Source organism: Delphinus delphis, chromosome 9 (assembly GCF_949987515.2).
Source record: "Delphinus delphis chromosome 9, mDelDel1.2, whole genome shotgun sequence".
In the NCBI taxonomy this organism is placed as follows: domain Eukaryota; kingdom Metazoa; phylum Chordata; class Mammalia; order Artiodactyla; family Delphinidae; genus Delphinus; species Delphinus delphis.
This window is the reverse complement of record NC_082691.1, coordinates 105,963,890-105,979,342: the sequence shown is the minus strand read 5'-3', so window position 1 is coordinate 105,979,342 and position 15,453 is coordinate 105,963,890. Positions and strand designations below refer to the sequence as shown.

Here is a 15,453-nt window from a genome sequence, read left to right as displayed (position 1 = left end):
CGGTGACGGCCTTCAGCGGGACCTGGGGGCAGGGGGCAGCGGTGGCCCTGGATGACGCCCTGCACGGGTTAACGCTCTGCTTTGGGGCTTGCAGACGACCACTCCCGGATCCGGCTGAAATCAGAGAACAGCCACGGCAGCTCTGACTACATCAACGCCAGCCCCATCGTGAGTACTGCCCGCCACGCACCAAGGCTCCCGGGGAGGCGGGGCGGGAGCGGGCCGGCCGGGCACTGATTCCATAGCAGATAGCCGGTCTGTGTCCACCGGGTAACCGGCCTCCACCAGGGACCAGGGCTGGCGCTCTGCCCCCTGCCCACTCCTGATGGCATGGTCCCCAGGCGGGCCGAGTCCCAGCAAAGGGAACGTGGTGCCGGGATGCTGAGCCCGGTCACCCCAGGGGCCCAGCAACAGCGCCCTGACGAGTTACTGCTGGAACCCGAGGCTTTGGGGAAATTCGTAGCTGGTTGTGTAAAGGGCTCCTAGGCCCCCTTGTTCCCTGTTCGGGGGAAACAGGAAAACCCAGACCCAACCCTGGCACGTGTTGAAGTGATGGATGACGTGGAAGTAGGTCGGAAACTGCTGGCTGGTCTCCTCCGGTCTTTGCAGCGGGCGGGGTCTTCCCTTCGAGGGAGGGGGTGCGGCAGCGCCTCTCTGGCAGCAGGTGTGATGGAGGACGGGGGCAGGTGAGACCTTCTGGCCGGCAGGTGTTCCCAGCCTCCGGAGAGCCCCTCACGGCCACAGCCTGCCGCTCCCTCGCGGCTTCCCGCCCTGCACCCGGGGAGAGGCCGCAGGGGAAAGTCGGGGGCCGCCCAAGGGGAAGGAAGAGGGGCTGGCAGGGGGTGAGTGTAGGTCAGCAGCTGGTGGGAGGAACCTGCCAGGGGTTCTCAGGGCACGTGGTGGGCGCACCTGGGCCCAAAGCAGAGAGGCAGGAGCAGGTGGGGCTGTGTCCCCCTTAAACCGTGGTTCTTGACGCTGGTCTCCGGGGAGCGTCAGGGCAGCTCAGTAAGTTCTCACATTGGCTTCAGTCAAATACGGGCGTGTAGGACGCAGCACGTCCTGGGGGCTCCGGCGCTGTGAGGTTATGGGGGAGGGGGCAGGTGGTTATGGGGTCATCTCTGGATTCGTGAGAGCGCCCTGGGTGAACGACAGCCCCTGCCGTCCTCGGTGGTGACCTTGGATGAGACAGTTCGCCGTCTGATCGCAAGCAGAACCGCTGTCATCGTGGTGGTTCTGTTTTTCAGTGCATCTGCTGTATAAACCTTATTGTCATGACTCCAGCGTGCCGTGGGTCGGCCCCACTTCCTGACACCGCACAACCACACAGCGAGGGCACCGTGTAACACGCTTGCGGTGCGAAAGGGATTCGGGGGGCAGCATCTTGTCTGCACCCGTCTGAGCTCAGGCCTTTGTTTCTGGGGTTATTTTTAAGGACGCACTCCTTTCCCTCCAGCAGAGTAGACCTCAAACGTTGGCTCCGTCTGTGTTCAGAGGCCTAACTGGAGCCGTTCAATCAGTCTTTCTAAATAAACACACTTGTTGAGTTTGGTATTTTTCCATCAATTCTAAATTCAAAAAACCAAGGCAAAGCCCCATTGATTTACGCATCTTTCACCTGCTGAGGGCGGGCTTTGTAGCTGCCTGGACCTGGTCCCTACACAGGGGTCGTGGTGATGGTCTGTAGAAGGGAAAGAGCTGCCTTCTCCTGCTGGGCTCCTTCCCTGGGATGAACCCCGTGACAGGGCCAGAATGAGCAATAAAGCAATCCTTTTCACGTCTCAGAGACGGGGGTTCAGTGTTGGGGGGTGCCCGACCCTCCCCCATTTTATGGGTTCCGGCTTCCAGACGTTGGAGCTATTTCAGGCTAAAGTTAGGACTCAATGAGGACAGGGTGCTGGTGAGAAACTGCATCTCTCCCGGAAGCCGCCCACCAGCAGCCCCTACTCCTGTGCCTTCCCCGTCTCTCTCTTGTTGGTAGAAATTCAGAACAGCCTTTCAGGCTTGACGGGGCAGGGACCTGGGTCAGAAGGTGAGGCCAGGAGAGGCAAGTGATCTTTCGGTGTCTTTTATGTGCTCCTTTTATTTCATGCCACAGTTCTTTTTTGTGCAAATTTGGGTTGGAAGCATGAGCTAGAAGAAATCCTCGGTACCTCCTCCTGAAATGACTGAAGGTCTGATGTTGATGAGTTTCCTAGCAGAATTGAGTGAGGAGCTTACAACGAGAGCCCAAGAAGCCCGTGACCCTGCAGAATAAAACTACGATAACTACGTCTGTCATATCTGTACTTAGTCGTCACTAAATTTCAGGAAAGCCATCCAGTAGTGAATAATGTGCAACCTCTGCTCTGAAGTGAGAGGTCATGAAAGTAAACAGGAAGTCCGCTTCCCCGCGTGGGGCGTCTGCGGGAGAACTCCGTCAGCCGCACCGGAGCTTGGTCACTGCCAGGCGTGGACTGAGGGGTGGCGGGCGTCAACACAGCAGCACACGAGTCCCCTTACCGGGGGCAAGTCTGAACGTCCCAACAGCACTTGAAAGTAAACTTACTCTTCATTTCTCTGTTTATGAAGGGGAGAAATGGTTTCATTTTTAAACTCAGAATGCGTTTAACAAATTTAAGTAGATACAAACTGACTCTTCAGAAAAGGGTGGCTGCTCAGGTGCCCTGAACGTCCTAAGAAATTGGCCAAAATGGGGGCCGGTTCCTTGGTTTCCGGATTTACAGGCAAACATCTGTATGTGTATAATTCTGGTTTATAGCCAATACTTTTCTTAAGTAAATCTCGACTCATAAGAATATGAAGAAAAAGCCAGACTCTCTCCCACTGATTTTACTAATGCTACCATTTCCCAGCAAACTCTCACATTAAGACTTGGTGTCTGGGAAAGTGACTTGAAAACTCAGGCTTGATGTTCTCTTGTTTTTAAGAAAGTATCTGTGGAATTTGCTTTACATGTTAGGAAAAGCAGGTGTAAGGTGGGCAGATAGGAATACAGGAAGATAACCTGCGTGTTCACCTTGAGTGAGATTGCAGGGTAGGAGACGTGACCCCCGTGGGCCCCCTACCAGAGGCTGGCCCAGACCTCCCCTGAGACTTTGGGCCACCAGGTGGTCCGGGGGCAGTACCGGCCCTGCCCTCGCCTGCGCACCAGCCGGCAGCCCCCCCGCCTGTCGCCCTTCAAGGCTTCGGAACACAGGCGCCCTGGTCTTAATATGCTGAAGGCTTAGCTTTTAGGATGAGTTTTGTTTGGAACATTGGGGAAATATTGCTGCATTTTTTAATGCAGATTAGAACTAGTTACTCATGGCCATTTATAACTGTCATTCATAGGGATATACCTTGTGGGCACCCTAGTTCATGTGGTATCTTCATATAAGACTCAGCCAGCCACATGAACAGTAGACTGAACACAAACTTTGGGGGTCTGCTTTTTCTGAAAAAAATCCCAGAATCCCAGAGCTAAAGGGCCCGTAGAGACCAAGTCCCGCCTCCCCGCCCCCGCCCCCGCCCCACCCATTTTACAGACACTAAGACTGAGGCCAGAGACCCTGACTTCATTCACAGTGCTGGACCTTGTGTTTATAATCACAACAGTCCTACAGATAAAAAGTACACTGCAGAGACATGGGAAACAACAAGGAAGAACGGGGGAAGATTCAGCTCAGATGTCGGCAGAAGCCAACGCTCATCCCCACCAGGAGCTGGAGGTGGAGGCGTCATCACCCGCCACGCTGGGCTGGCAGCCAGAGCTCCCGATGGAGAAGTCGTGTCCGTAGAAACGGGCGCAATTTCCTCTAGTTATGCTTATCCCACCTTGGAGATCCTAAGTGTAGTAAGACTTCAGTGCCTTTAGTTCAATGTTTGCTTTACTTTCATTCATTCAAAGTTGCACAGAACTGGGCTGAGGCTCCCGTGGCCTCATCTTTGCTACACGCACAGAGTACTTCTGCCCAGAATTATTTTCTGTCCAACAGGATGTGCACGGGATGAGGCGATGGTGGTGTGGTCATCTCAGTCACTGTTCACCTGGTGGCACGTCACCGCTCTGTGATCACTTACTGCCTTCCAAGAGGCAGCCACGTGACACAGCCAAGGGGGAGGGGAGTGATGGGCCATGAGCGCCCCCCTCCCCCTCACCCCAGCCCCGTGTCCTCCGGTCCCGGTGTCGGATTGAGCAGTGGATGGGGAGACGGGAACACCATGACATCAGGACCTCCCGCAACAGGGGGCTTATCTACCCTCCCGAAACCCTGTTCCGATGTTTACTTTCAATCGCATATTTCTCACTGTGAAAGCCACTGAATGTGCTAGGCTGAACGTACCCACGATGTTAAACTGTGTTGCTCTCTGAATTGTTTGGGCAGAAAAGCACACTTGAGAAGGGGGCGGGGCTTTACTTTTCATGCAGAACTATTTGCAGGGAAGAGACGGGGTCTCCATAAATAGCTGTCACCCCCAACGAATGCATATTTTGAACATAAAACTCCTTATTTCTGCCAAGCGTTTTTCTACTGAAACATTTTAATTGGGGCTTTCAGCTGCAGAGTAACGTAATTTTACCCGTATTGTGTGTGTCATGCATTTCCGGTTTCGGTCATGAATCTCACTACATTAGATGCACGACGAGCTTTTTCTCCTGCCCCTCCCCCCCCAGCTAGCGTCAGATGTTGTTCTGTTACGGTAACTTACACCTGTTCTTTTGTGCCCTTTCCCCCTTTCGCGGAGCACATAATTATAAGGTGCGCTGGGGCATCCTTTCACGCTGACACCCCTCGGCCCCAAAAGTGTTGACGGGCGGGCGCTGCGGGAGGGTTCACGGGATTCGTGTTAAGGCGGACGCGCCTCACGCAGGCTCTTCTCACACCCAGACTCGGAGGGGGCTTTCAGGTGACCCGGGGCTTACAGCTGACGTCCTCACACGTCGCCGCAGAATCATGTGTGGTCGCACCCTCTGTGTTTTTCACTGTATCGGGAGATGTATTCTTAACAAGTACCTTCAAGTGCGGAGCATTTTAAATCTTTCATCAAACGCTGGTGTCAGCAGCGTAGAAGCTGGTGCTGGATGGGTAGGAATGAAGGGTGCTGTGCAGTCTGATAAGTGAGCAACCGCCTGCCCCCAAGGGGAGACCCGCCCACTCCCTTCTGGGGGAGGCCTCTGCGGGCCTCAAGGCGGGGACAGCAAGGGCGTCCTGGCTATACCAGCTCGCCCGGTCCCTTCCTGTCTTCTGGGACGCCAGCGTGAGGGGAAAGAGCCCCGTCCGTCTGATTCAATCCTGTTTGCTTCTCCAGCCTTCGTTCTCATGTTCCTTTTTTTCTGCTTAGTCTTTGAATTAGATGTTATAATGCAGGTCTTTTAAGCCAAACTCCCTCTCTCAAAGCCAGCAGGCTGCATTCGGACAGATCCCCTAGCCAGGTAACCCCCCACGGCCTTCTCCTTTGTTTGTTTTCGGTCCTTGTCTGGCGAGGTGGAAAGAGAACAGGGAGTCAGCTGCTGGCAGACTAGGCAGCGTGTGTCACGCTGGCTCTCAGGCCCCAGGAGGACTCTGGGCCCGAGCCCCTTTCGGGGTAGAGAGAACCAAGCCCACACGGGAGGGGAGTAACTCCTGGGGGGCATTGTTGCTAGATCCCTCCAGGCCCCCGGCAGTGCCCCTGCCCTCTGCCCAGCACAGTGCCCTCAGCGCTAACCTCGGCCGCGTTACCTCGAACCCTGCGCATGGCCAGTGGTGGCCGTGAAGCCTGCGCACACCGGCCGAACTCCTCTGCGCTCACACGCGTCCGTGGACGGGTCACCGTGTTGTGGCCGGGGTGCCGCCCCGGGTGCCCTCGCTTCGTCCCCACCACCCTGCCTAGCGCGGCCTGTGCGTGGGTTAACGCTCTGGTATCTGGTCTCTGGGTCACTGGCCTCCTTTCCTACCGACGCTGCTCAGTTACCTCCATCCCGGGGTAAGGAAAACATTCAGCCCCAATCGCCAGGCTCCAGGCGCCAGGGAGCCCCAGGCCCCGCCTAAAGCGCAGGCAGGTTGGGGTCAGGAGGGGCCGTGGGGAGGAGCGGCGGCGTCTCCCACTCCGCACACGTGTGGGTCGAGGGCTGGGGACTGTCAGCACAGGACACGCCGCGCCCCTCCCCTCAGCCGGCCCTTCACTCCCTGGCTCTTCAGCTCATCTTTCTTCTGCGGTCTTGTCTCCGCAGATGGACCACGACCCCAGGAAGCCCGCGTACATCGCCACCCAAGGACCGCTGCCCGCAACCGTGGCCGACTTCTGGCAGGTGAATCTTTTTAAATGAAATTTTGTTCTGAAAATAAGATCTTAACACATTGATCATGAATAACGCCTTGGAGTCAATTAAGCCAATTGAGATTTCTTTCCAGGTGTTCATCAGATGTGCCTTGATTTCAGAATTTATATGAGCCCTTTCATATTTTTTATTATCAATCTTTTTTCCAAAACGTGAGTGTGAAAAATTCCCTTTGAGAGATTTAATACTTTAAAGACTCTTACCTTTTTAGCCACTTTACTTTAGCCACTTTAATTTATGAACTATAACGGAATGAAATAATAAATGTTTAAATTATTGTATTTTATTCAAATGCATCTCTCGTCTATAGTTTTAATTTTATGACGGTAAAAGATGGCGCTCAGATTACAGTCTCTCTCTTTGTGGCTACTCTGTAATGATGCGTCTTACAGCCCAGGTTGGTCTCTTTCTTTTCATTCAGCAAAATCCTAAACACTCAGACGAGGCTCAGACATTGAGAACTCGTGTCAACACTGGCCAATAAAAGGAAAACCAGGAGGCCGGTGGGCTTCCCTCTCCCAGCCCCTCTCTTTTTCCCCGTTGTCCACAGCATGGCAGAGCTCCGTAGGAACAGCTCTTGGAAGGTGGCACCGTGGGGTGTGCGCGTGAGGTCACGTCATTGCTCGGCGGCTGTAACAACCCCCTCCTGTGTGTCGGGCACATCGGGTGTCCCCGGAACCGGTACAAAGGGGCCCCTGAGGACAAGATGAGGAAGATGTGCCTTCTGGGTCCCGGGGCACAGGTGATAATGGGGCCGGAGCAGCGTGTGGTCCACAGAGCTGGGCTGTCTGGGTCCCGTGGCCATGCCGTCTCTAACCCGGTTGTGCATCCCGACAGAGGGACTAGCTGAAGTTAGCAAATTCCGTGTTCCCTGTTCCCTGTGGTCTGACAGTCGCTTTCCCAACTTTCCAGTCAACCCTCTCGTGACTCTGCACCCCAAGGAGGGACAGTGTTCCTCTCCACCCTTGAGAACGGTCTCTGCAGGCTTTTCCGGAGAGTCAGGAAGGGATCCTGGATTTGCTGAATGTCCCAGGGCTCATTGCCTTGTAAGCGTATCGATGCACAGGTGTCAACATCCCCAGTTCCCAGGCAAGACAAGCGAGCATCTGGGAGATTGCATAACTCACCCAGCGAGTAGGAAACCAAGACCGGACACGTCTCCGTGGCCCTGCTCTTTCATGGTGGCTTCACGCTATTAGAAAAAAAAGACCGAGCTGACCCCTGTGGTCATGGCCTAGAGCCATCAGGCTGTGAGGACAGTCTGAGGACAAGCTGGTCCCTCCACCCTTGAGGGCTGAGTCTCCTCCCCGTTACACCTAACCTGCCGAGGGGTCACGCAGGCCAGGCGGAGCTGCTCCAGGAGGGGAGCTTGGGGCCCGGGCCCGAGAGTCTTCCTCACGCCATGCGGAGCTGTGTTCCCGAGCCGTGAGCCCGCTGGTCCTGGTTCTGCCCGCAGAGCGTCGTCGCTGGAATTCCGTGGAGGCCCAGGGTCTGCTCAGCCCCCTTCCCGGGCAACCCCAGGCTCCCCGGGCTCAGACAAGCAGAATAAAGAAAATCCCGAGTCGTGCGGCAGAATAAGGGATGCACAGAATCCCACTATCACCGCAGCTTCGACTGTGCTTTGACCCACATCCCAACGTGCACAGTTACGAGGGGCGTGTAGTGCCCCCAAAGAGGGGAACTTCCATTTTTATCGGTTTCAGGTCCCGGCTGTAACTTCACGCGTGAAAGCGTCTCTTGCCAACAGCATCACAAGTGTCTGAGGGCGTAGAGATGCTCGGCGTACTCATTGCTCACATCCGTGGACCACTTACCGTGGACCAGGCCGTGTGTCGAGGGTTTTACACGTTCTGTCCTGTAATCTTGGCAGTCATGAGACTAGAGGCTCATACTCTGCCCCAGCGCCCCGTGGCTGGTACGCAGGAACACTGGTATGTTTTTCTTTCTGCTTATTCCGAGTAGTTGCCATTGTTGGGGACAATTCATTTTGTCAGTATTTATAATCAATATTTGTCAGTATTTATACTGACAAGTATTTGTCAGTGTTTATACTAATAGGATTTTAGAGCACTTATGGAGGTCTAATATCAAGTAGCATATGTTCTCGAAATGGAAAGAAAATATCCCTAAATGACACAGCTGGAGAAAAGCGTTAAGGTGAGATGAAGTGCAGGATACTTTGAGACACAGTCAGCATTTATCAAACTGTCCGGGAAGCAATGGCATCCCTCAAGGTGGGAGCAGATACTCTGCGGCCAACAGGCTGGCCCTCCCGGGATGTCTGGGGCTCGTCAGCCCGTCACAGCCTGGGAGCCGTCCTGCGGCAGAAAGACCTGCCTCACTTTGTCTCCTCCACAGCCCTTGGGAGGGACGCATGGTCTCCACACCCGGCCTCCGGGCGTCCGGATGCAGGCAGAACGTAGGGAAGACGTGTTGGCCTTGGGACGGAGGGGCTTCATCGCTTGTGATTGGCTTCCCAGCACAGTCACATTGGTTGGGTTGGCCTCTGAATCATATTCTAGAAGTGGGCATCTAGCAAGCATGGCTCTTATTAATAACTGGACGAGGTCACAGGCTCGACATCCTCAAACATTCCAAGTCCAGCTGCCCCCTCCGCCTCGGGCCCGGCAGAAAGCGCGAGGAGGAAACAGCACCGGCCTTGAAAACTCCTTGCAGAACTTCTCAAAAGCCACAGTGAGGTGCGAGCTCTTTTGAGAAGAGAACCCGATTTGAAACGTAAGAAGCTTCCTGTGTCCAAGACAATAGGCTGAACGGAAACCCCTGGGCAAGGGTTCATGTCTCATCACGTCTGGATTCGTGGCCTTTGATAAGTTTTGACCCAGGAGCTCAGCACCTGTTACAGAAAATATCGAAGCGTCTTCCTCTTATTGGAGCTCGTGGGTGCTGCTCTGAAGCCCCTCCCAGGGACGAGCTTACGGGGGCTTATTCTGTGTCTGTGATGAGCAAATTCCCATAGGAAAGGCGCCTGTGAGGCGGGTTCACGTGAACGGCAGTGTCCCCTTTCCCACGGCACAAAGGAGCCCAGGCTGGGAGCTGAAGACAGCAGGTTGTTCTTTCTCCTGTTTCCAAATACGGCCACGTTCACAGGTTCGTGGACGTGACTTTGGGGGACATTATTCCACCCAATACGATGGCAAAGAAGAAAACAGACACTAAGCCCCGAACGTAGCAGCATCGCAACAGGACGGGTGGCCGCAGCAGGAGGCCGCAGGGCGGGCAGGTGGGCGGAGGAGGGCCAGGGATATGCAGCGACGCCCGAGGTCATCGGCAGCCTCGGGACTGAGGGGCAACATGCAGAGGAGGGATCGGGGAGACTCCGTCTGCACGCAGACACGGGATTTCTGGAGCATTCCATCGTAGGTGTGACTCAGCGGCAGCCCTTCCGCCCTGACTGCGGTCACCACGAGGCAGGGGGCTCCTGTGCCAGCCAGGACCCTCACTCCTGACTCCCCACCCCAAGGGCTCTGCCGGGACACACAGCACCGTTCGCCGTCCCGCGATTAGAATTCTTTCTCTGAATTCACATGACGTGTTCTAAGAATTTGATTCCAAACCAAATGCACGCCCGACCCACGACCTTCCTGTAGAAACATGTTCTGACCTGTGGACACAGCCCCACGTGTCCCCGGGACCTGAGGTGGCAGCTCTGGGAGAAGGCAGGCTGACGTCCGGGTCCAAGTTCACGTGAGGAAAGAAGCAGGAGAGAGGGAGACAACAGCTATTGGGCGCTTACCGTGTGCTGGGCCCGGGGCAGACGCTCGGGGTGCGTGACCTCACCCGACGCCCCCGACAACCTGGGGTAAGGCTGTCGCGAGTGTGTGATCCCCCCCAGACGGGGTCCCGCAGAGACAGGGGGCTGGTGGGGGGCTGGGGAGGGGTCGGGGAGTTGGTGTTTGGTGGGGCAGAGGCTCAGTTTGGGGAGGTGAGAAAGTTCTGGGGACAGTGGTGGTGATGGTAGCACAGGTGAACGTGCTGAGAGCCCTCGAACCGCACACTTAAAACTAGTTAAGAAGGTGTTTCTATGTTACGTATGTTTCACTAGAATAAACGAAAATCAGGACCCCAATTCCAGCAGAAAAGCCGAGGCCCAGGGATTCCAAGCGACCCCCGCAAATGCACGCGGCAGCTGCCGGCGGGTTTCAAACGGGATCTGTATGGTCCGAAATGCTTCTTACTGCCCCACTGGCCTTAAAGCGAGGAGGGGGCGGTGACTGGGCAGGTGTGTCTCCGTGAAGAGGAGAGAAAGGCCATCCCGCTGTGGGGACTGTCGGCTCTCGCGGGCCAGCCCCCTGCTGTGACGGAGGGGACATGGTGCCTCCCCTCCAGGCACAGAGGGTGTGAGCTACATCTCCCAGGTGTGCGTGTGCATGTGCGTGCGTGTGTCCAAGGCTAGAGCTGGGGGGAGGCTTCTCCAGGAGCCGAGGTTTCCCTGCAAGGAGGGGGGGCCTGCACACCCGCCAGGAGCCAGGCCCGCTGGGCTCACACACGAGCTCCAGGTGCCTCGAGAGCTTGGGGACAGCCTTCCCGGAGAACAGCGGCCTCTGGGCTGTGAGCAGGGTGGGAGGACGAGCCCCGGGCGCAGGCTGCCCGGCCCTGGGCTGTCCAGGCGGGCATCACCCATTGGTCCTGGAGCTGCTCCGGCCCCCGGCCCTACCGTCCCACCCCCGCGTTCCAAGGAGCCCCATCCACGTGGGCCGTGGGCTGTCTGCCGTCTCTCCTTCTGTATTTTCGGACAAAGCAGAAATTCAGGCAGCGCAGTGGCTGGTTCAGGTGCGTGAGGACTCCCTGCGGATGTGGACCCTACGGTCGGCGCGCGAGGTCCCCAGCCAGCCAGCGGTGGCTGAGCTCAGGGCCGGGGCCCTTCCAGGGCAGGGGCTGGTGGCCGTTCCCCGCTCACTGGGGGCTGGGTGAGGGGAGACGCTCTAGAATTTCCAGCCTGGCCCACCTTGTTCGACAGACTTTTTGGTAACTTTCAGACAGAATCAGAGGCTGGAGAGCTGGGCCACAGACTCCAGGGCAGAGGCCTGCTGAGGTCCGCAGCAATTCAGCTGGTGCCCAACTAGTGTCGACATTTATTATTATTATTAACATTTTACCAGGAAAGTAGTCCACCTGTTGATTTCTGTTTCCCACCTTCTGAAAGTATATTCTGCTCTGAAGTCTTAACTGGGGAAGTGCACTTTTCCAAACGGATGGGCTTGATTTAAATAAAGTGTTTTTATTCCGTAGCACCCATCAATCATCGTTCTTAGGATGGTCAAGGAAAAGCCCGAGCGAAGTACCGTGGAAGACCGAAGGAACAAAAAGATTTTTCCTCCAGGGACTTGCTGCGCAGGGGGGTGAAGCAGAAATGCAGTAGAAAGGTCATGACGAATTACAGGAGTGAGCCGTGCGCCGGGGCCACGCTGGGTCCAGCAGACAGGGAGCCGGAAGGTGGCAGCCCCGTTTCCATAGCGCGCCCGGGCTCCCACCTCTGGGCAGGTCAGCTGACAGCCAGCGTCACCCAGGCCCCCAGGAGCCTAGCCTGGAACACCCAGAGGTGACCCTCGCTGGGCGTGCCCGTGCAGACACCCCAGTGCCCCCCAGTCGGCAGGACGCCTGGTCACGTCAGGGCTCGTGATGTCAGGGTGTTCTAAGAGGCGGGACCCAGCGTAGGAGGACGTCCTCCAGTCCCCGTCCCGCAGCTCATGCTGAGTCACTGCCGGACGTTCATCCGGCGCCAGCCCTGGGCAGCGAATGATGGGAAAGAGAAGGATTTGCAGCTTTTACTGATTCTGGAGTGTTAGGAGATTGTGGTCAGAAATGTACTCAGGAGCCCTGTGAACTTCGACGTTAAAGCACATCATCTGATTAACTTAAAGGATTTGAGGACAGTGAATTTCTTAGGAAAAACCTGATCTTTCATTTCCACGCGTTCACAAGTACTTTAACCACGTGCCCTAGATTTTCCAGGATATTTTGCCTCAAATATTTAGTCTGGTTGAATTCTCCGTACATGAATTCACAAACCTTTAAAGATAAAAGGAAACCTTTGTCAGATCATCTCGTGTAAACGTGGGTTTGGAGACCGTGCTCCGCGCAGGGCTGTGCGCGGTCGTGTGTGGTGAGCCCGGCCGGGCGTCCTCGCACCAGACACGGGGCAGAGCCTTCGCTCAGGCTCGGGGAAGAAACACAGCCTGAGTTTCCTTTCTTGTGGACCTCAGCTGGGAACACTTTGCTCTTCTGTGGACTACTGCTTCCTTAGTCTGCCTTTCCTTTCTTCTTTCTTTCTTTGTTTTTTTCTTCTTTCTTCTTTTTGTCTCCTCCCTCCTTCTCCTGATGCATTTACATCAGGTCCTGGTTTTGAAAAGAAGGATGGCAGCCTAAGGAGCACTTTCTTTACCTAAGAAGTCAAGGTGCGCATTAAATTTGAAACACGAACGCAGGCCAGGGAGCTGTAAGTGATTCTAAGGGACAAGAGTCCGGGCCCAGGTGTCTCCCCATACAGCCAGATACCTGACATAAACACCTCCGCAGCAACGGCACAAAGTTCGGATGAACAGGTGACTTGGTGTGTGAGTGGCCTCGCTGTGGAAACGCTGAATGGCCACGCCAGCCACATCGCCTCTGCCTGACGCACAAGCAGGCTGTTCTGTCTTTGTTCGGTTCCAGTGAAACGCCAAGTACCTCTCATGGAGACGGTTTCTCCTTCCTGCTGGTGGAAAACGTCCAGAGGTGGCTGCCGCAGTTTATCCAGAGTCGAGACTGGCTTGGGCTCCGATCTTAATAGCTGGGAGGTGCCTTCCTGCCTGCTCAGCCCTTCCTGGGTGTCAGCATTTAATATCGGCTTTGCTACCGTTACCTCAGGGTTTTGTCTCCAAGGGAGGCCCACGCTGACAGCTTTGTTTACTGAGAAGCAAACCAGGTGGGTGTGAGTCGCGCCTGGAAGATGTGATCGAGATTTCAGCACCTTCGTCCTCATTTAGGCAGGCCGCCGCCCCCGGCGTTCACAGTTTGACTCAGGGCCTGTGACTGTGTAGCCCAAGCAGACCAGAGTCTGGAAGGGCTTAATGGCACGTTTCTTACGACTGTCCTCTGGACGGGGCGAGAGCGGGGCTGGGCGTCTGCGCCGCGAAAGGTACCATAGACACTGCTGTTTCTCTTCTTTAATAGACTTCAGAGCACGCGGTCACAGCTGACGGACGCAAAATGCAAGCGCTCCGAGACCTCTTTGAGTCCTTATCGTTTTCAAATTTGTCAGCACCTCATCGCCAGGCTTAAGCTGATCTCCGTTCAACCTTTGAAAGGAAGTTGGCAGCGGAAATGGGTCGTGTGGCGGGGTGGCGAGGATGCTCGGCCTGGTCTGGAGAAAAGCTGCCCCACTTCCTGCAGTGGCAGCTGCAGTGGGCGTGCAGACAGCGCATGCGCTTCGAAAAAACCACTTTTCTCTGCACTGAGCGAGTCCTAGGAGCACTTCTATCAGGCGAGCCTTTGACAGCATTTTCTTTGAGTTCTCTTTTTACGGAACTATTCAAATGATCTCTTTTTAAAATATGTATTGTTTTCAACTAAGCATCAACTGTAATAAGTCCCCGTGCCAGATGCCTTGGAGGTAGAAATGGCAACCAGACAAGGCTCTAGTCTTCAAGGAGATGACAGTCTGGTAGTAGAAAGTCGTGCCAACACAGACGAGACCAGTACAAGGTGGAAAGGGGCTCATCACAAGAGATCCAGGTAAAGGGAGGAGAGGCTTCCTGCCGGGAGAGACCAGAGTGCTTTGCAGAAGAAACCCTGGCCTTTTACCCGTTCAGGTGGATTGCCTTGCCCGACCCCGCTCGGGTCTCAGCGAGCCTTTGAAAGAGTTTTGTTTGCTAAACACTTGGTGCTCAGGAAAGACTTGGAATGAAGAGACCCTGTGGTTTCTTTCCATCTGCTCTAATTAGCTTAATATAAGGAACTTGGTGCTGATGCCTTTCAACCCCTGTGGATGATTTGGGGCTGGAGTAGAGGGCGGGTATCAGTGCGTGTATTCCTTTCCTGGGGCTGCCGTAACCAATTTCCACCAACTGGGTGGCTTGAAACAGTGGAAGTGTATTCTCTCACTTCTAGAAGCCGGAAGTCCAAAATCCAGGTACCGGCAGGGCTGCTGTCCGTCGGAAGCTCTGAGAGGAGGACCTTCCAGCTTTTAGGTGCCCCGAGTGTTCCTGGCGGCGTCTCCCCAGTCCCAGCCCGTGTTCACATGCTGTTTCCCTCCTCTTGTGTTGGATTAGGACCCTCCCTGATGGAGAATCACCTCGTCTTTTTAATTCTATGACGTATGCAGAGACTCTCTTTCCAAATAAGGCCGCATTCATAAGGTGCCAGGGGTTAAGACGTCAGCATGTCTTTTCAGGGGACAAAGTTCAACCCCTGCGGGGTTGCAAAGAGCGATACGGTGTTTGTTTTTTAACCACCAATCTGTAAATTACTCAGTTGGATCAAATTGCCTCCAGAGTATGTATTTCACGTCACTTGGGCCGACGGTCTGAACTCCTGCTGCGTGTGACCTTCTCCACTCGCCTGGGTCTGATGACCATGAACAGGTTCCCAGGCTCAGCTGCACCAGCTGCGTTGTCACCATGTGTTCCTTCTCTGGGTGGCCTCTGAGTGCCACTTGGGGCTGGGAGCACAGGCGTGGGTGGCGGGGTGTAGCTGGAGTGTTTTATGACAGCCCAGGACCTCGGAGATGGCCACCCCGACCCCTGTGACACCACCACCAGTGAAGAAGTCGGTGGGCACCTCACCACCGGTGGTCCCGCCACCCCTGCCCACAGCCCCTGTGTGCGGGGTGATAACGTGCCTTCAGGGTGGGCTTCCCTGGCCTGTGCTGGTGCGTTCTAGGAGAAGCTCACGAAAAGGGGGGCATTTCCGGTTCTTCTCCAAACGCAGCACCAGGGACTTATCCTCGGGACCCCACACGGAAGGCCACGTTTAATCCACGCTGACAGCTTTCTTCTGACCCAGGGCTGACAGCACCTGCTTCCTGTTCGGGAAAAGGAACCCACTTTATGCCAGTAAAGGACTGTTATGGCCAGGACCTCTCTCCCCACCCCTGCCGTGGCCTCTGATGGCCTGACCCGTGCTAGGTGCCCGGTGAACCGGGAGGCGACCGCGCA

The 15,453-nt window shown here is 55.4% G+C and overlaps 1 protein-coding gene across 2 annotated transcripts in view; it reads left to right on the top strand.

Annotated features, from left to right (window-relative positions):
• The window catches only part of PTPRN2 (protein tyrosine phosphatase receptor type N2), a 689,751-nt gene that overhangs the window by 642,097 nt on the left and 32,201 nt on the right, over nucleotides 1-15,453 (top strand). For both annotated transcript variants that reach the window (XM_060021206.1, XM_060021207.1), the window contains exons 16-17: nucleotides 95-168; nucleotides 6,191-6,268. In XM_060021206.1, coding sequence (XP_059877189.1) covers nucleotides 95-168; nucleotides 6,191-6,268 — 152 coding nt within the window. The remainder of the gene's footprint in view (nucleotides 1-94; nucleotides 169-6,190; nucleotides 6,269-15,453) is intronic.